Source organism: Nyctibius grandis, chromosome 2, assembly GCF_013368605.1.
Source record: "Nyctibius grandis isolate bNycGra1 chromosome 2, bNycGra1.pri, whole genome shotgun sequence".
NCBI classification, from domain to species: domain Eukaryota; kingdom Metazoa; phylum Chordata; class Aves; order Nyctibiiformes; family Nyctibiidae; genus Nyctibius; species Nyctibius grandis.
The window spans coordinates 67235094-67255588 of NC_090659.1; the positions used below are offsets into that span (position 1 = coordinate 67235094).

Consider the following 20495-nt stretch of genomic DNA (forward strand, 5'->3'; position numbering starts at 1 on the left):
GCACTTCAACTGAGATATCTAATTGTGTGTTTAGAGTCCAGTTCAAAGCTTGTTAAAGTAAAAAATAAAGCTTACAGTCCGCAGTCTAAGCCTGGGCGTTCTGTAATGGATTCTGGCTGGCCATAAGGTTCCACACCAACTCTCCTGAAAAATAAAATAAAAAACAATTCTGTGTTCACAATGATGCTTGTTATTTCTACTAAATACAGCACTAAATATCTTTGTAAAATCAGGTAGTAGTGAATGTTTGTACGTTGATCCAGATGTCAAAAAGCTGAATGAACTTGTTTAGTGAAGATGGTGTATTTTGTTTTTGTGAGCTCGCATATTTTTAACGACTTGCCTTAGTACTGTTAATCTTAGCATCACTTCAGCATGTCCCTTTCTTTTTCCTGTCCTGAGTTACATATTTTTTGGCAGGTGTTTTCCAACCAAGTTGCAGTCTCTTCAGGTAAGAGACTACTTGTGTGAAGGTGATTACAGTGCTTTAAAATTTTCTAAGGGGATTTAAACATCTACTTCATTTAGATATATGTGATTTATTTATGTATTTGTTAGTTTAATCAAAGGGCAGGCCTTACAGCAGCCTCAAAGAGCTACCCAAACACAAATAATTGCAGAAATACTTTCTCTAGTTGGTACGAACTTGATCATCCTATAAATAAGTCCAAAGGGACTTAAGGAAGTCAGGTGCCATTTAAGATGACTGCGATTTTGTTACTTAATTTTCTTAGGCTCCTCTGAAAAAAACAACTGATTTACTCAGTGTTGTAACCAGGTGTTGTTCCTCCTCCTGCCTTAAGCTCTGTGGGAGTACAAGGTTCTGTTGATGTGGACTTAACTGGTAGGCGTGGGGCTTGTACCTTAAAACGTCATGGTTAAAATGTATAGCAATGATGTTTAGCTCAATGCAGCACTAATAAAAAACGCTATACTAATTTGGGAAAAGGTCAGCCAAGGAACAGAACAAAAGAATTTAACGAGGAAGTATTAGGAATTAAGAGTCCAATCTATTTAATAGTGTTTTGTGCACATTAGCCCAGATATTCCTAAGAGGCCGGTATTTTAGATACTATGTTTTTGAGAGCTCATCAAAGGCTTGTTTTTGGTACCTGAATCTCACTTTGACTTGAGTACATCTGCAGAGGCTTAACATCTTTAAACTGTGGTCTTAGGTGATGCAGCCTGCATACCCAAGCTGATAAACTACTGGTTGAAAATTGTGTCTATAAACTGATTGAATACGTAGGATGGTGAAATGTATTTCAGACTTTTTTTTTGTTTTGTTAATTATCACGATAAATTTTAAAGGGTGTTTTTTTCCTGTAGTTTCTTGCCCTTTTAATTCTTCAGTGATCTCATTACCTGTTAACAGAGTTGATTTTCTGCTTTAGTTTCTAGTGAATTTGAGTACTTAATGTGATGGCCCCTTCATTTTGATTTCTTCCCCTGTGTTGGATTGGGGGTGAAAAAAAAATCATTGTCTGTTTTGTTTATGGAGAACACTGTGAACATGTGAACTATCTGCAGCTGCCCTTGGAAAAGGGCAGTGATTTATTGAGGAAAACTGAATTGCAAAACCTTTTTCCTCCCCAAAATCAACAGCTTGACTGAGTTTAAATAACTGACTTTTCATATCCTTTTATCACACACAAAGACCTAATCCTGAGACTACTTGAGCCACCAATGTAGGCTGTGGCTGAGACCACCACTGAATGTGCCATTCCCTTCTCACCACACACAAAACACATTGACTGCAGCTTTATGAAGTGAAAATGCTGAAGAAAAGGAAGATGTGAAGGAGGTGTCCACAGTCATTTCTTAAAAAAAAGAAAAGGGGGAGGCAAAAAAAAAAGCTGCTGCATCTGGATATTAGGAACAAAAAGTGCCTCAGACTGGAATAATAGCTTGGGTCACTTGCTTTCGTATGTGCACAAGAGTGGAACTGCTGTTCCTTGTTTCAGTACCCCTGACCCCTGCATTTTATTGTGTGAAGATGTCAGGGAAAGTGTGTAGAAGGAATTCCAGGATCTTTTAGTTTAACAATGACGTTGTTATTTTGTGATTTCTGTGAGAGGTGGGGTTCTGGGGGGTTTGTTGTGTTGTTTTTTCCAGTTTAGACAGATTTTGTATGTATGCTTGTGTGAGTTTTAAGAGATATTTTTATTCATTAAAGAACAGTTCTTTCTGTGTGTTTGCGTGTATGTGTTTAAAATATGATCATAAATATGTTGTGAGAAAATAACCAGTGGTGGGGCGTATGTTAAATGTCAGCATATTCTCTTTAGCCCGGTATGTAGAGCAGACCTGTATCTTGGAGACACCTTTTGCTTTTCTTGTTTTTCTTATCTCTTTTTTTCTTTTAGTTTTTATACTTCCCTATTTATGTAGTTAATATGTCGTTATTACTTTTGTTACTGTGCTGTTCCTTCCATTTTCTCAAGGAAATGTGGAATACTGCTGTTTCTAATATAGTACTCAGGAGAATAAAGCTAGCTTTCACTTAGTGGAATTCTGTCTTCTGTATTTCTTTGTCTAGAGCACGCGAGCATCATGAGATGCAGTCTTCCTCTTCATTTCTCTAACATTTTGAACAGATCGTGGCTTAGTGGTAGGAAGACAACAATGTAGTTGGTCTGGCAGTATTTTGGTATGTCCAACTGAAACCTGTACATAGAAAATTTTGATAAAGTTTAAATCTACTCTTCTCCAAATTGGCTTCTCTGTTTTCTTTGTCAGATTACTCTCAATACATTTTCAGCTATTAGAAAGCAGGATAGTTATATGGAAGTCCAGGGATGTGCCCCAGTTCTGTACGGTTTGGAGATTATCCTCCTTTTGGTTAAGGTAGAATTTGTAAAAGTTCCAGAGAGAGATTCCATTCATCTGAGGCTCTTTGTATCTGTTGGAAGGTATTTTCTTGTTTGCTTTTCTTACTGTGAAAGAGAGCAAAGTTCACTCTGATGTAAGTGAACTTATATTCTGCAGTTTTCTCCTTTTCTTTTTGGTCCATCTTTCTATATGTACTACATCTGGTTTTGGTGCTAGAGTGGGAGTTGTTATTATTATTTATAGGTATTTGCCTGACTTTTTAAGCATTATTGCAACCTTTTACATCTGTAGCTCAAAGTAATGATTATTTTAAGACTTCTGAAGTTCATTAACATTTCTAACACTTCACAGTAGCTAGAAGTCTTTTAATTCTGCTGTCAGTCATAGAGTGTAACAATCCTGTTCCAAATGGTGATAAGTACAAATCTTCTGGATTGCCTTAAACTACTGATATACTATAGATAGGACAATGTATGCTTACAAACAAATCAGGATTTCACTGTTCGGCAAAAGGGCTGGAGATTTCACTTTTGATTCAAGAGGGGAGGAGAAACTTGGAGGTAATTTGAATTACTGAGCCATACAGCTGTTGCGTGTGTGTTAAATCATTGTTCATATTTATGCCCAAAACAAACATGTGGGACAAGGAATCATCTTTAGCCAAAAAAGACTGCATCTCATAGAAATTGTCTTCAGGGGTTATGTGTGCATCTCATGCAGAACATAAGAACTTTTTTCTTGCTGAAGCTGATACCTTGGCTGCCTAGTGAACTCTGCAGCTGATTTGAAAATTCCAAATGAGTTTCTTCTTCAAAAGGTAGAAGCTGCAGTGTGGGCAGTTTCATACAGCAAAAGATGAGAGTTCAGCTGGGGACTGAATGTCACATGTCTTTGGGAAGCTTCTACCTCTTTATGTTACATCTATGTTACAGGATAGTTTTGTATCATTTAAAAAAAAATTGTTTAATTTGGATTGCGCTGTTGAAATAGTAAAAATTTGTGTGTTAGGAAAGGCTCTTTCAAGGGCTTGGTAATAGCAATTCCTGCACTGTGGAAGAATAGGATGCTGAGTGATTGCATTTTCTTCCACAATCACATCACTAAATTTCTCTTTCTTTCCATTTTTCTTATTGGGTATTGAAATCAGTCTAATGCTTAAATAAGCAGAGCTCTCTTACTATGGAAGTCACTTGTATGCTAAAATAATGGTTTTAGATCTTCCCTTCTAAATCTGAAAGCATGGTGGCTTTGGTACCCAATTCAGTTGTCCGTCCTTCTGTAAAACATAACATAATACTGAGAAAATAACATAAAACTGAGAAAAATAATTTTTCATTTTTCTCACTGATAGAAAGTCAGGATTTTGGGGTCAGACCTGGTATCAGTTACTTACTTTGGTAAGTGTGTCTTTGTTGGTGGTTGGTGATAAATAAACTTCTCAAAAGTCTTCCTGATGGTCTTGGAGCATTTTTGTAACAAATTATGAATGAGCATGCCCTTACCACAGTAAATAATGTTTGGTCTCTGCCAAGGAAGTTTCTTTTTACTTCTTCACTTTACTGCTGGGTTCAGTACCTGCAGAGAATGGCTGAACAGGGTGAAACCTGATGGTGGTGGAGAGGCTGGTGCGATTAGTTAAAAGACGGTTGCTGAAAGCATCAGGCCACCATTAAGCTTCCTGGAGCCGAGTGATCACTGAACAGCATGTTGTACCAAAGAATTATGAGTCAAGAGTTTATTTTGAACAGGAAAGTAGTATTTTGTAGCCCTATCAGACTGGCAAGACTTTGGGGAAGTTAGGAAAAAACCCAGAGACAGGCTAAAAAGCATTTTTTGCATATCTGCTATGAAAGAGTACGACCAGAAAAGAATGGAAGGTAGTTTTATTTCTTAGGATAGCTGATGCTGTAGTCCTTAGTATTTGTCATAGTTTTCATTTAAGAGGGGCAGAGGGGCTGCTGTGGAACTTACAGAAGTATGAGTAGTACTTCATTCCACCTAAAAATAAATATATGAATAGTGTACTTTAAATAGCAGGAGCAAACAGTAAAATGCGTAAAAGCTTTTAGTTGCTGTAGGGCTGAAGAGGTGTGTTACTGAAGAACTGATACTCTTCTTAGCAGAAGAGCCTATGGTTCAAATGTAGCACAAAGCTTTTAAAGTTGCTGGAAGACCCAGAATTGACTTCTGGCAAAACAGTTAGACTTGGCTGAGCAGAAAAGGTCATGCAGTTGAAAATGCGGTATTCTTAGGGAGGGTGGGGGCTGCTCTGGTGTTATGGCCATGAGGGACGAGAGGCCTGGGGCAGGAAAGTCCATAGAGCTCAAAGAGAGAGTTTGCAAGACTGCAGCGTATGGGGCAGCAGCGTCTGTGGTAAGCAAAATTTTGCCAGGCGCTTGGAAGAATTGGAAAAAAGCGTGCACAGCATGGACAAAAAGGTTGTGATAACATCATCGTTAGCTCGGAGAAATTCCTTGCAGGAACAGTGGTCAATATTTTAGTAAATAAGTTAATGGACTAGACCATAAGAACACTAAGTAATGCCATGCAGGGTCACAGCAGTGGTCTGTCTAGGCCTGTGGTCTTTCCCCAGCAGTAGCAGTAGGAGGTGCTATCTGGGGAGAGCATGAGAGCCTGGCTACTTTCTGTAGTCCATTCCCTTTTTAGTACCCCAGCACTGAGAGTTTTGTACTGGAGGTGTCAAAAGGCCTATCCCTTCCCAGTCCTTTTACTATCCATTTTTTGGATCATTTTGTATCAGCTTGTAAGATCCTACAGTCCAATAACCTGAAAGCAATAAGCTATTCGTTGATTTTATTTAGTTAGTTCTCTGTATATGTGCCACTTCTTACAGAAAGAAGGCAATAATTATCACTGAAATAAAAACTGCTTTTAGAAAGGTTGTAAGTGGGATAAGATTGAGGACGAATATTGGTGAATCAGCCTCTGCTGGTAAAGTATTAAACATATAAGCAAAGAACCAAGTAGGAAATACACCTTTAGTAGTAGTGCTAAAGAGAAAAGTACCCATTGTTGAATCAAATGTTTTGATGTCATCAGGGTCTGTGCTCAGTGGGGCTGTCTTGGGCTTACATAGCTGGGGAAGAGTTTTGGAAATGGCTTTTCAGAGGTAGGAGGGGAGCAGAAATTGTCAAGCCACTCTTTATTTTCCTTTAAAAATATCAGTTATTTGACAGCAGGGACTGATAGTGGAGGTATAAAAATGCATTGCTCTGGGAATCTTGAAGCAAGTGGAGCAGCCAACAAAGTGACCACACTTGGTGATGGGGGGGACGGTGTTGGCGTCCTTGTTTACATATAGATCCCAAAACATCTAAATTAATATAGTGGAAAAGGATGCTTTCCGCTACCTGAGAAGAAGAGTAACTCTGGGAGGGCTGGCTGGTGCCAGACAGATTTCTGGATTGTTTCAGGCGGGTTCTGGCAAGAGCTGTTGGGAGAACAAAGCATGTGCGTGTGCATGTTCTGCGCTCTCTCTTATTAATGCTGTTTCCTCAAGCTACCATGTAATATTGTGCTTGGCATCTGAGGTGTTCCACAGGAAGATATAACGTATTTGTCATGGTACAAAGAGCCCTATAGTTTATGTGAATAGTTTTTGTGTGTGTGCATTTTTTTTTCCTTGGGAGAAGAACAGTGTAAGAATATAGCCAGGGACTATGGACATTTACAGAAGATGACAAACCTAGCACTGCTGAACAACAAAACATACTAACTTTTTATGTCATTTTTATAGGGAGATCAGAATAAAGGTATAACTAACTCCCTGTTAACTTCCAGAATAGGACCTCTCACTTTTATATAGATACTCATTGCAAAGTTGTACCTTGCTACCGAAATCACTGAGAACACTTATGTGCGGAAGTACTTAGTAGGCACAAGGTGCAACAGAAGAAAAGCATTTAAGAAAATCAAATTAAAGCTCCTCCTCAAGTTTTTGCGGCTTATAAATAGAAAAATACATTGTCCACAAACATTTGGGAGAATGGGTGTTGGCTCTGTCCTGTTTTACATGACAGTATTGGTTTCCATGTACAGTGGATCTGAACAGGAGCTGCATGTAGAGATGCATAAGTAGAGGCCATAGCTTTGGCTCTGATAAATGCTTGTCTTTGGAAAATCTGTATTAGCTGAAAGTAACTTACCGTGGCCAAAGGGCCCTGACAGCTAACTTCTTACATGAGTGAAGATAATTTATTATAAAAAGGAGAATAACCTCTATATGATATAGGAATGTAATGCAGAGTTTTAAAGGACGGGTATTTTGAGTGTCTGGCAGAATCACAAAGTCCAGAGCTTGTTTATGCATCTGTTTCTAAAGCCTCAATATCTGGAAGTCTCAGACAACATATGGACTGTGATTTTCGAGACCTGCTATTAGGATCAAGACCTGCATAAGATAGTTAAGCCTCTTGGCTCAGGGTGCCCAGAAAGCCTATTTCTAGCCCTTGTTGTAGGATAAGAGATTAGTGATAGGATGCTGTTTAAATACAACAGAATGGTTGCAGTGCCAATGTATTAAAGAAAACACCCTTTTTATTGTAAGGTCACTTGTTAAAGAACAATTGGACGCAGTTCTCCATGATCTCAAACAAATATTAAGGCTTCTCACTTAATGGCAAAATTCATGCCAAGTCAAATGAATGAGCATGTTGGTGGCACAGAAAACATTTGCCCTGAGGAGCTAAGTATACGCTTGTTTGCTTAGAAAAACAATGATCCAGAAAGACTGTCTTATAGAGACAAGAACAAATAGAAGGTACTAGCATTAACGGTGTGACTGGGAATTTTTAATACATTTCTGTGTGTATCTGACAGATGTGTCAGCCCATTTACAGTGACATATGGATTTAGTTAGGTAACCTCTTGTCGACTAATTGCAAATAGCAGGATTCAGAGGAGGAGAGGGTGTCTTGCAGAAGATACGACGAGCTTGCAGTTTTTGAAGCTTTTAGAGATGGCAGTATTTAGTTCTTACTTTTTTCTTTCACTCAGTTTATCTGAAATTACAATTTTCAGTTCTTTCCCAACTGTGCTTTTTTTTCCCCTGTCAGTGCTTTTGTTGTCTTGTCTTTATATTCCCAGTTTTCTCAAGAATGCATATTTTCCTAAAGCTGAATTAATGCTGACTGAGAGCTGTCATTCCTGTGGAAGACTGCTGTCACCAGTTGCTTCAGAAAAGGACCACATCTGAGATGTCTTTTAAATATTGGAGTTATGTGCAACACTTTTTCTCCTGTACTTATAAGTCTTCATTGCTTTTTCTCCAGAGACAAATCTGTTCCTGACAGTTTAATGCAAGCAATAGTATAAACAGCCGTACGTATTTTTTTAACCAGTTCTGAAAAAAAAAAACCACCCCATAAATTTTATTAAAAGATAGTTTAAAGACAAGATTACGGATCTCAACTCTGCCACTTAACTGAGTAAAACAAAGTAGGGCTGTTTATGTACTAGGATTACGGTACAAAGGTAGTGGGTTTCTATTTGGATGTTTCGTGTTTTTTTAGTAATAAAGGAGAAAAACGCAAAAGATCTACGATGTAGTTCAATATGCTGCGCTGGATGCAGCTGGCCTGAGTGAAGTGTTTATCGCTTTCATCTGCTCGTTGCAATGTCTCCTCCCCAGAGAAGCTTGTCCTCTGGTGTGCCAGTGTAACCAGCCTCCTGCACAGTTGGACTTCAACGGAGCTGCAGGACAGTCAGTCCAAACAGTCTGGTTTGAAAAAGCATGTTTAAAAAAAAAATGCGTTGAAGGAAAAAGAAAATGTCAGAACTGGATTAGGGATTGATTGTGCGTGCAGTTTGGCAGAGCCAACGAGGAAATAATTTTAGTCAGGGGGAGGGGAGGAGGAGGAAGGGTAATGTCAAGCAAGTACGAACAGAGTGGGGTTTTGTAGTTTCTTGACCTGGCTTTACTTCAGACAGCACAGCCTGACCGAGAGTGCAATAAGTTAATGCAGCTAAGGTTGCAAACTTGAAATCCAGGATATGCACTGTTGCTATTATTAAATTAGTGTGGCTAGTATTAAATTAGTGTCCATGGGCTAATATAATCCTTGGGAGTGTATATTGGGGTACAAGGAGTAGGAGTTTTGGGGGAGGTATGTTTGTCTTCTGCTTAAATATTGGTAAAACCAGTCCTGGAACACCACAGTTCTTGGGTGGGCTTTGACTGCAGATTCAGTCATCAAAATTTAGGTATCTGCTTGTTGGGCTTTAGTTGCTTACTTTGCTGTCGTCAGAGGGCATCTAGTCAACACAGTTAGTGGAGTCTCAAGAAATATTCAACCATAGAGTAAGTAGGTATCCACTTAAAGGTTAGCTGAATTACTTTCTAAACTCGGCCAAATAGGTCAGGAGCTTCACTATGTAGGGCACATGTAGACTCCCACGTTCAGGTTTCTGAGTCTCAAATCCCATCCCTTGGGCTCCACTTGTTCATTAGAGATCCTGTCAGGTCACCAGCTGCAAGTCCAGAACAGTGTGGTTCCTATGGTAGTAGCTACTATATCATAGCTATCAAACCCAGCTTGGCATCTCACACTGGGCACTTACACAGATGCACAACTGCATGGTATCCCTTATGCGTGTATTTTATAAGAGATGCTGAAATAAATTGTAAGGTCCACTTAAAAAAAAAAAAAAAGGCAAAATTTCTTTTTTGAATGATGGAGGAAAATGGAAGACCTCAAAGGTCTGACTCTGTTGAGCTCATTAGAGGGAGGACAGAGGCAATTGATAGGTACTTTCATAAGGATATAAAGGACTCTTAAGAAGTGAGGGTACCTACCCACTGGAACAAAGTGCCGGCAGACCTGAGGGATTCAAAACAAGTCTACGTGAAGGCTGGGTGCCTTTTTCAAAGAAGTACTTGAGCCAAACATCAAATATCGAGCTCAGGGGTATAAGTGATATGGAATGGCAGTGATCTATAGGATGGAAGGGTAGACATGAGACATCTTGAACTCTCTAAATTTTGCTTTTGTGTTTTTGTCCTGTCAACTTGATTAAATGACTTCAGATGGCTTACAATTTGTCATAAGATTTGTAACATTGTATAAATGGTATAATTTTTGAAAGAAAGGGAAAAGCTTACAGCCTGTGATTTATGTATGGCTTATAGTGTGTGATTCTCGTGCTTTTTCCAGATTTTTGTGGCTTTTTTCTTATTGTTCCTTTACTTTGCATTAAATGCTTTTCTGTAGCGTGGCTGTGGTACAGAAATACCTTGTTCTTCCTAGATCAAGACCTGTGAGATAAAAACTCCAGGATGTCGCTCGCAGCACCTATAAGAATTAGGAATATGTAGGTCATCAGAAGATGAAGGGAAAGCACGTTTTGCAAGTGAATGTGCTGATCAGAGCATTCACTTCCCCAGAGGGTTGTAGAAGGGTATGCCTGCTCTAGTGAGAGACAGTAAGATTTCTTGAGGAAAAATAAGCCACAGTGAATGGAGCGACTGACCAAAGCATGAGGGAAATCTCTCAAGACTCTTGCAAGCAACAGGATGACTCCAACAGAAACAGCACGTGCTTTTCTGTTGTCTAGGGATAGAGTGTGTGCAGTCTGTGAGTGGAAGAGTCTGCTTTCTCCGGGGAAACTGAAGCAAATTTGAAGGTGGACATTGGACAATATGGCTCCATTTGGAAGCAAATTAGATTTATCTGTACAAGTCTCTTCAGTCTCGGTAACCTGTGCATCTGTTGTCTTTTGCATGAGGTGGCCCTGTTTCCAGTAGTGTGCAGATAGCTATAAAATGTAATTAATCAGCTCCTATTTTTTTTAATTTGGCTATTGTTTTCTGCATGATCATTACAGAAGACTTTTAAACGCTGAAATTAAGAAATATGGTAAAAGATGCTGATTTTCTAGGCCATATTTCTTCATTAAGGGAAATCTTGCGTGCTTACAAGTTTCAGTTGTAAGCTGATTCTGCTAGACAAGGTCTAGATGCGCAGTCCTGAGCTTTTTTTGCTGTGCAAACTGAATACTTAGCTCACTGCTTGTCTCCGGAGAGGAGAGCAGTCAGACTGCTCATGTTATCGTCAGCCTGCTGATTTATCTTGGGTCCTTCTGCTTCCATGCAGTGAATCTACTAGAAGTTGGGGCAATCTCCAGCTGAAGAGGTTAGTTGTCTCTTGTGAAACTCAGGGAACTAAAACCTTTGCCTTACCTCACTCAGTAACTACCTGATTACAGTCTGCAAATGGTTGTGTCTGGCTTTCAGACTACTTCATTAAGAGTTAATTTATATGCAAGTTTGGTTTTCAAAAAAAACAACACACATGACTGATCCACCCTATCATAAATTTTTATAATGATAAGGTGGTGCAGGCTCATCTAAAATTCCTTCCAAAGGCGGTGTCAGATTTTTACTTTAGTCATCCTAACCATCTTTTCCTTCCCTGTATTTTCACCGTAGCAAGGTTTTGTTTACATGAGCTGGATCCTAATAGTTCTACTCCCACTCCCACCCCCACCGGCACTTTGCAACATATTGTAGATTATCATCACTAAAACTTCAGTTTGGCTTTTTTATTAAGAAACATTTTTTTTTCCTCGGAATGCTTTTCCTTGAAGCAGCTTTCCTGAATGCTTTGTTTCAGGTTTGCGGCTGATGGTATGAGGAGGGAGAAGTACTTCAGAAACTGGCTTTTTGTGACTGTCTAGGAGGTAATGGAGGGAGAAGGGGAAGGCAGCAGGCATATAAAGCAGAATTGGGAGTGAGTTGTCAGAAGGAAGGAACAGACTTTGATCTCCGTTTGCCATTGAGGATGGAGGTGAGGGAACCTTTAGGAATTAGCTAGCGTGTGGATGGCTGACAGGCTTGGCAGAGACAACGAGCAGTACTGGGGAAAACAGTGATCTAGACAGACGAAAATTTAGAGGAGGTCAAGAATCTTTATTTCCCTTCTTCTCATCCCACAATAAAAACGAAATACGCTTACAGGGTTCTAAAGAATGCCGGAGAAGTAGAAGGTAGAGAAGGGCTGACGGCAGCGCTGCTTTGTTTTGCTTTGTGCTGACATGACCAAGTGCATAATTGATCCAAGTGAAATACCGTGCACTCTTGCTGCCACCTTACCTCCCCATGATGAAATCTAGGTAAAATGTTTGCAATCTACTGTGTGTATCTAGAAGGTCAAACAACATGATGCCGTCAACACCTTAACCCACAGATGAACAGTGGAGTGGTAATGCAGCTTCCTTCAGAGCTCCTGCTCTATAGCTATTTTCCTTAATAGATTTATGAGACCCTATAATGTGCTTTCAGGATCTATGAGGTGCAAGGCTGTTACACTGATAATTCTTCTATCACGAGCTAAGTAAGATCTTGCCTAGAGCTGAAGTCTAAATTGCGCTGACTCGGGCAGTCATAATGCGTAAGGTGTGTGGATTTGCTCTTTGGTCAGGTGAAATTATGGTAAAGTCAGAGAAGCCTCAAGAAAAAACAGATGTAGGGGAAAAGGTTGTGCTCAGTTTTGGCTTTAGAGCGTGTGAGGGCTACCAGAAGCACAACAGGAAATGCAAAGTTTCATAAGCACTTCCATGGAAAGTGTTTGAAAATCCAGGTAGCTCTCTGGTATCTGACCTTAGCTGACGTGTTGCTTAACTTTTCCAGTCAATGCTCAGATAAAGGGACAGAAGCCTTTTTGCTCTGAGACACGCATTCTTGGGACCCAGTGGTCACTAATGCATTTTTTGGCATCCAGAAATCAGGCAGACACAAAGTTCAGGTGGAAACCTATTTGTGCATTGTATGTAATGATGAAGAAGGTGGCTCCTCTACAGTCCATAAAATGGAGAACTTTTAGAAAATACTGTCATTTCTAAGGAATTTGTTAATGAAAATAATACAGGAATTTAGTGTTGAGCTGGAATTTCAGTTGTATGGTTTTTTGTACAGGGTGAGTTTCTTTTTGTGTGGGTTGTTTCCCCCCCCCCCCGCCTTTTTAAGGAGCAAATGGGCGCACCCTAATTTCAATATGCCAGGACTCTTGGCATACATACATACATACACAGCTGGTATTCTGAAAGACATTTGTGTACAGATAATGCTTTTCGTAGTGTATTCAAACTGAAAGTTTGATGTGAAGGATGTGAAGTGCTCTGCAGAAAACGTGAGGTTCGATTCAGAAAGTTGAGCCAGAATCCACTCTCCTAAGCAGCAAAGCTTCATTCCACATGATATCTAGTTTTCTCAGAGTAAATTCAGGTTTAGCCCAGCCGTTCATCTCGTACTCTGAAGTAAATCTGGTAAAACTAGCCTCTTATGACACTTCTTGCAGTGTTCAACATCATCTTATTTGTAATGTTTCCCAATGCAATCCTTTGGGAAGAGAAAGCTCACTTGCTCTGATACTGGTTTTCTTTCTAAATGGGACAAAGTTGTTTTTAGGAAAAAGTTACAAGCCTGTGTTGAAAGTTGCTCTTCCAACTGTCAAGTCTTTCAACTGGAAGTCAGTCTTTCAACGGTTTCTTTTTACCTGGAGTGAAAAAACATATCCCTGATTCACCAGATAGCTAGGGTCCGTTAAGATTAGTTGTCTATTTCATTAATCATCTATTACTTTGTTACAGCAGTCACAGAATAGTCCACAAAGGAAGACACTAATGCTCAGTCAACCAGTTTTGTGAAGACATTTCTTAAAGAACAAATAATGCAGAAGAAAACCATAAGCTGCACAATTAGTCAAATTAGGTATTGCTCTGAATTCTTCAAGTTGCTTAAAACTTGATGTCGCTCATATGTTATACAATGCATCCACTCTTTAATTTGGTAGTTATGTTTAAATATTTGAGTGTTTCAGTTGTGTTAAATAGTTTTTTACTTGTTTTAAATTAAATTCTTCTGGCAAAGAGTTGTTTATTTCGTTTCTATTGTGTTGCAGACTCTCCTACAGATTTTTGGTGTGGTGGCTGTGGCTGTGGCAGTGATTCCTTGGATACTCATCCCCTTAATTCCACTATTTATTCTTTTCATTTTTCTTCGACGATATTTCTTAGACACTTCAAGAGATATTAAACGTCTAGAATCCACAAGTATGTAGTTTGGTGGGACTTAATGTTAGTTTGAACCCTGCTTATTATTATGTGAAATGCTAGTATTTTATAGACAATCCATCAAAGATTTTATTCTTTTGCTATGCAAATAACTTCCTTATTGCCTCAGTTCTCAACTGGTGAGTTACATGCTTAACTCCTGTTTTGCGTAGTGCTAAACCGTAGGTATGTCTGTTTAACTGTATGTAAGTAAAGCTAGTTAAGAACATGCTGAGTTGCTTGTCTTTGGGACCTTGCACGCACATACTAATGGTGTTTCTGACCTAATCTGACTCTTATGCCTGACTTTAGCTTGACTATGATATGAAATATTAAGCGTTATGAATAACAAACATGGATGCCTCATCATTAATAAAGCTCAAAGGATTTCTTCAGTGACAGCTATTGTTAAAAACATAAGACATTTTTGTATAAATTAATCTGCTTGGCTGTCTGATTCTAATTGAGTAAGAGAGCTTCGGTTAAAGATAGTACATATTTATTCTAAAAGGATGCAGCACAGTAACTTGTATGGTTAAATATAAAGTAGCAGGATTAAAGATTAGTGTGGTACAAAAAGAATTAAATGTTGTCCTTCAGCTATTGCTAAGTTGCTCTCATTTCCCTTTGTAGCTCGAAGTCCAGTGTTCTCCCACTTGTCGTCATCCCTCCAGGGACTTTGGACTATTCGGGCTTTGAAAGCAGAGGAAAGATTTCAAAAATTATTTGATGCACACCAAGACCTCCACTCAGGTTTGTGAAGAGTTGACATGAAACATCAAATACTTTGCTCGGTAGGAGGGAAATGTCTTATGCCCTCAGCGACATGTATTTAATGTACATTAAAATCAGTAGGAGCTGTGCATTTGTCTCTTTAGGGTAAAATTTCTCTATTAGAACAAAACCGTTATTATCTGTCCAGATTTGAGAGTTTATTTTGGGCTGTAATATCCACACATATGTTTTAATGATGTCTAAGATAAACATTTTAAAGTATGCCTGATAAGAATATATAAAGAATAATTTTTGGGATTTTTCTGGATTCCTTCTTTAAAAAGAGAGAGATAGGTGAAACAAGCTATATTATGAAGCATTTAATATTAAGTAGTGTGCTAGGAGTGGGCAGAGATGATTAATATAAATCATCTTGGAAAAGTTTCATAAATCTCACTTCTTTTCTACTTCGAGCAGCTTTCAGGGCTCAAATCTAATATATGGTATTAACATGACCAGGTGGTGTAAAATATTAGTATTCTCCAAGCATAAGTAATATAATTGAGGTTTGCACTGTGATTCTTTAACTGAAGTACAGTTTATCACAGGCTGTAGAATTGTGCACACTGACCTCTGTGTTGAGCCAGTTACTTGTGACCGGGGAAACATACCTTCCAGGGAGGCACCTCTAGCCTGGAACTCTCCATTTCTTAATATTTTCAAGTTACTGCATATCTGACCAAATCAACTGGACAGCACCTGATAGCAAGAGAAAACAAAGTTGTTTTTAAACTTTTTATTAAAAGACATCTTTAGTGGATAAACTGCATATAAAAGATTCTCTATAAAAGAGGACAGTGACCTTTAAAGTAAATATTTTCTTGTGTTTTAAAGTCAGATCTAAGGAACATAAACGCATTATTTTCCTATCAATTTTATGCATCTCTAAAAAAACTGTCAATAACACCCCTCCTGGGCAGTTCAGGAACCAACTTTTGAGATAAAGCTTCAGTGCTTAAAGTCACACTCTTTTGTGTCCCTACATGCTTCATCTTGGTGTCTCTCTCACCAGAGTATTTGGGGTATACCAGCTTGCTTAGTGTGTGTGTGTGGTTTTTGGTCCTAGGAGGGAATATGAGCCAGCAGTGTGCCTAAGCAGCAACGAAGGCCAACAGCATCTGGGCTGTATTAACAGGAGCACAGCCAGTGGAAGGAGGGAAGTGATTATCCCCCTCAGCACTTGTTAGCCCACATCTGGAATACTGCATCCAGTTTTGGACCCCCAGATACAGGAAATGCTCTAGCAAACTGGAGAGAGTTCAGTGGAGGGGTAGCTAAGATGGTCAGGGGACTAAGAGGAGAGATCTCCTTGTGAGGAGAAGCTGAGGAAACAGGGCTTGCTCAACTCACACAAGTGAAGGCTTAGGGAGGACTTAATAGCTGCCCTACAGTACCTGCAAGGATGTTACCAAAAAGATAGTCAAGCTCTTCACAGTGGTACATGGTGGGAGGAGCAAGAAAATGGATGTAAGTTGAAACAAGAGCAGTTTAACCTGGAAACAAGGAAAAACTTTTTCACCATGAGGACAGTCAAGCAGAGGAACAGGTTTCACAGAGCTCTTGTGCAGGCTCCATCTGTTGAAATTTTCAAGACTCACCTGCCTAAAGCATGGAGCAACATGATCTGAGGTCAGAGCTGACCCTGCTTCGAGCAGGAGGTTGAACTACAGACCTGCTGAGATTGCTTCCACCTTGAATGGTTCTTTGATACTAAATGTGTGCAAACAATAGCTGATAGAAGAGATTATCTTTTGTAATAGCTCAGAAAGTTGAAGTCCTCGGTTCTTAAGTCCTCCAAAGACTTTTAAATTCTTTCCTGCATTGCAGAAGGCTCTCCCACCCAGCAATGGTTTTGTTTAGTGCTTTTGTCTGGAGTAGTATCCTCTCAGTTTAGTGCACCTTCCTGGAGAACAGAATCAATGGAGCAAAACCGTGAAACTGAAAAATCTACAACTCAAGTGTCCCATTTCCTGGTCTTACAACTACACTATTGCACCAAAAATGACCTTCCGTGTCACCAGGAAGCTATCATAGGCTCTATTTCCAGGGTCACTCAGCTTCTGAGTTTCAGAGAGGTACCTAAATTGTCACAGTGAATTCCATTTCTGGAACTAGGTTTATGACTTGGTGTGGCACTCTCTTGTGCATATATCATTCCATGTGTTTAGGTATATGACTGTCTATCAGACCACATCAGATGTCTTTTGCTTAATGAAACCAGTGGTCAGGCATATGCGGATAGAGTTGATGTAAACGGGACTAAGGTTACCAGATCTGGACCTCATCTGCCTCTTGTCATCCTCACTCTTTCCCTCCGCTGCCTTCCCAAAGTTTCTGCCCTCCTGCACTTCTGTTGGCTGAACTGTTGATTTGACCACTCCGTAATCTGGCTATCTAAAATGATCTGGCTTAAAACCAGACTTACCTCCTCCCTTTTTTTATAAAAGGGGGAGTTCTTTTAGTTTGAATCTTTCCCAGCACTGGGCTAAGGAACACTGAAACAGTTGGAGCAGCGCTGATCTTTAGCACAGAGTAATGACAAGCAATGCAGAAAGGGTTGGAATGGTAACCTTCCGCTGTGACTTGGTAGCAGCTGGGAACAATTCATCTGACTGCAGCCTAAGCAATAAATAATGCCATACTTTGTTATGGCTACTTGACTTCTGTTTTTGGCCCTGAATTCAAACACTTTGCCTTCTGTATTGCAATGCCTTTTCCTGCTGTCTCCTGTGTCTTGTACTGTAGCATATCTATCTGGGATGGAATTTAGCACCAAATTGTGGACACCTGGATGTGAGTGTCCAGTGGAGATGTCCGCCTGTGAGCTTCCTCGAAAGTAGATATGTGCATTTAGTCAATTGAATAGCTCTGTAGCTTCACTGGCTGTATTGAGTAGCTCTTATGGGAGCTTAACCAGCTGCAGCTGCCTTCTAAAGACTTGGCTCTGACAGTTGTGTTGTGATATGTTCTAGTTAAAAGCCTGTAGACTGTAGTCCAGCTACAGCAAATGTAGCTGAACTTCTGCTTTTTGTATAAGACTCCTGAATCCACTTGAGTTAAAAAAAGACTTCCGTTTTAAATAAAAGGACCGTGCTTCAGGCCTTGACTGTTTTTCTTCCTATTACTGCATGTTATACTAGCTGTGGTTGCTATTGTGGTTGCTGTTAGTGTGAAAACTAGGTTAGACCATTTCAGGAAAACTGGACCATATTCTGATCATCATCAGTCCATACAAACGTGCACTGGAAGATGACAATGTTTTTTTTTAACAACTTATAATGTTAACATGAGTTAATTTAACAATAATGATACAGCTTAGTTTTCTAATAATCCACTGTTCTTATGTCTTTGTAAAATACACTTTAGAGGCCTGGTTTCTATTTTTGACGACCTCGAGATGGTTTGCTGTGCGTCTGGATGCCATCTGTGCCATTTTTGTTATAGTGATTGCTTTTGGTTCCCTGCTTCTTGCCAAGAGTAAGTACAGATGTTAGAAAAAGTTCACCCAGTAATTACCATGTATAGCAATGTCTAATTCTTTTTCATAGTTTGCTGTTTCTAATTGTTTAAGGACTGTAATTAAGTTAAATGTTTCTTTCTAGATCATGATCTCTTCCTCAGTCTAGGGCATTGGGGCTGTGTCTGCTTTCCTGCAAATACTAGAGGCAGTTCAGACATCTTCAGGGCTTAGGCATGCATCTACCATCATCCCCAAATGTGCAAACAAACTTCCAGATCTGTAGTCTTCACTTTTGAGATTCTGGCTTTCAGAGTAATAACAACAAATAAATCTTTTTCTTTTTCCCCACCTTTGCCATTCTTTTTTGGGCCTACAGGGCTTTGCTTTTCATACTGAAACACCCACAGAGCTGTTTCTTAACAACTTTTTTCCTTTCTACACATGGCACAGTAGGCCAAAAGGCAAGCTAAAATTCCTAAGGATACTCTTCTAATATCTTGGATCAGCAGGATAGGCCAGTTCCAGAAAGAAAATCGCCTCATAATAATACATTTTATGTTCACTGTCACTCATGAACTGTCATTAGCGTATGCATCATCCAGGGTGTAATTGGGTTAGATGTACTAGAATGAGATAGTAATCTAAAATATGAAGGAAGAAGCAATTATCTTGGACATGAAAATTAGTGCTAATTTGCTGGTTTTGTTTCTTTTCTTTTTCGTTTGGATAAGTTCTGTATATGCATGTGTGTTTTAAAATTTGAACACTCTGTGCTGCTCAACACTGAAAATTTTGAGCTAGGTTTGATGTTATTAGAATGCAAAAAGACAAGTCAAAACAATGGTCCTGAATCTTTCCTTGCCTCTGGATAAGGAGTAGCTCTCTTGAAGTCAATAGAGCTATGCTAGGATAAAGTTCAACTAAGTCAGAGGGCAGTCATGCTTAATATTATGGCAGACAGAATTAATTTATTTTGTGAGTAGACCCACTGAATACAATAAATGTTTATATAAACGGAGAAGAAGAATTCTGTCCTGTTATTTTGTCTGATCACTTACAAGAATACAAAGTTGCTGTAAACATTCGTAGCTTACTTTGAAATCATTTTACACTCACTTTTTGCTTGGGTTTAGAGGCTGATCTAATTCCCTTAGAAAAAAGTGAAAAGTTACTAATGCTTAGTCAGATAACAAGCTATTTGAGTATGGTCTTGAGACTGAACCTCAGTTTTTAGATAAAATGCTAGGCCAAGGAGAATTGGGATTATCTTTTCAAATATATACAGACAATTTCCAAAAGATACCAAAAAAAATGCAGCAAGTAGCTGTTCTGCCTCGAGCTACTCATTGCACAGATGGCAAGTACAGTGTAACCAAACAAAGTTCTGGCTGTGATTCTTCCATCATGTAAGTAACCTCATGAAAGTGAAGTTAACTAGGATTTTGTGTAATTACCGGTGTACCTATTTGATTCTCTTTTTCCTTTGTTCTCCAGCTTTGAATGCAGGGCAGGTTGGTTTGGCGCTATCCTATGCAATCACCCTCATGGGAACATTCCAGTGGGGTGTTAGACAAAGTGCTGAAGTTGAAAACTTGGTAATGTTTATTTCTTCTTCCTTTTCATGGTTGTGACATGAGGCCTTAAGGATAGGGTCCTTCTAGATTAAATTAGGACATTAATACCTTAGCAAGCGATTTAGGCACCACTTAATCTGTAAAGAAAAATAGCCTCTTCTAGGGTATAATTTGTCTGGCTGATTTTGAATGTCTATTGAGATGAATTGTGCCCAGTGACTGTTTCTGTCAATTCATAGTAAGGGAGGCTTTATAATCTCCCTTTACAGCAGAAAGGAGACTGTCTAGTTACAGTGTAGACAATTGCATTGCAACTCGCTAAAGTTACAAGAAATTAATCCCTCTCTATAAGTAAGATTTTTAATTTTTTTTTATATTTGGGATTTTTAATTTATTATTTATTATTGCATTTTAAAATTTGTTTTATATCCCTCATGGCATTTTTAGGGTCCTGTTAATTCATTGTAAAGGCTTATCATGCATCTGCGTGCAGCTCATACAGCAGTTTCATTTCTAGCTTTGTCTTCCCAGCACACAATGAAATGGTGTCATCTTAGCCAAGACTGACAGACAACACTCATAGCTTAGATTTCTTAATACTTATGCATGTACTTAGATTTGTAATTTATCCCACTGATTAGAAATGAATGCTTATGTATGGATTTATGTATCAGATCTGGGTCTGTAGTAGCACATGAGATGCATTCTTTCCACTGTTTCAACTGTATAAAGCATAGGATGGTACCAAATACTCCTATCTGTGCTTAAAAGAAAAACTCTGGAATAAT

General features: G+C 39.1%; 1 protein-coding gene across 4 annotated transcripts in view; it reads left to right on the forward strand.

Moving 5' to 3' along the window:
• Window positions 1-20495, forward strand: part of ABCC4 (ATP binding cassette subfamily C member 4 (PEL blood group)) — a 161062-nt gene that overhangs the window by 94178 nt on the left and 46389 nt on the right. For all 4 annotated transcript variants that reach the window (XM_068425444.1, XM_068425445.1, XM_068425447.1 and 1 more), the window contains 4 exons: window positions 13749-13899; window positions 14533-14652; window positions 18040-18150; window positions 19628-19728. In XM_068425444.1, the coding sequence (XP_068281545.1) occupies window positions 13749-13899; window positions 14533-14652; window positions 18040-18150; window positions 19628-19728 (483 nt within the window). The remainder of the gene's footprint in view (window positions 1-13748; window positions 13900-14532; window positions 14653-18039; window positions 18151-19627; window positions 19729-20495) is intronic.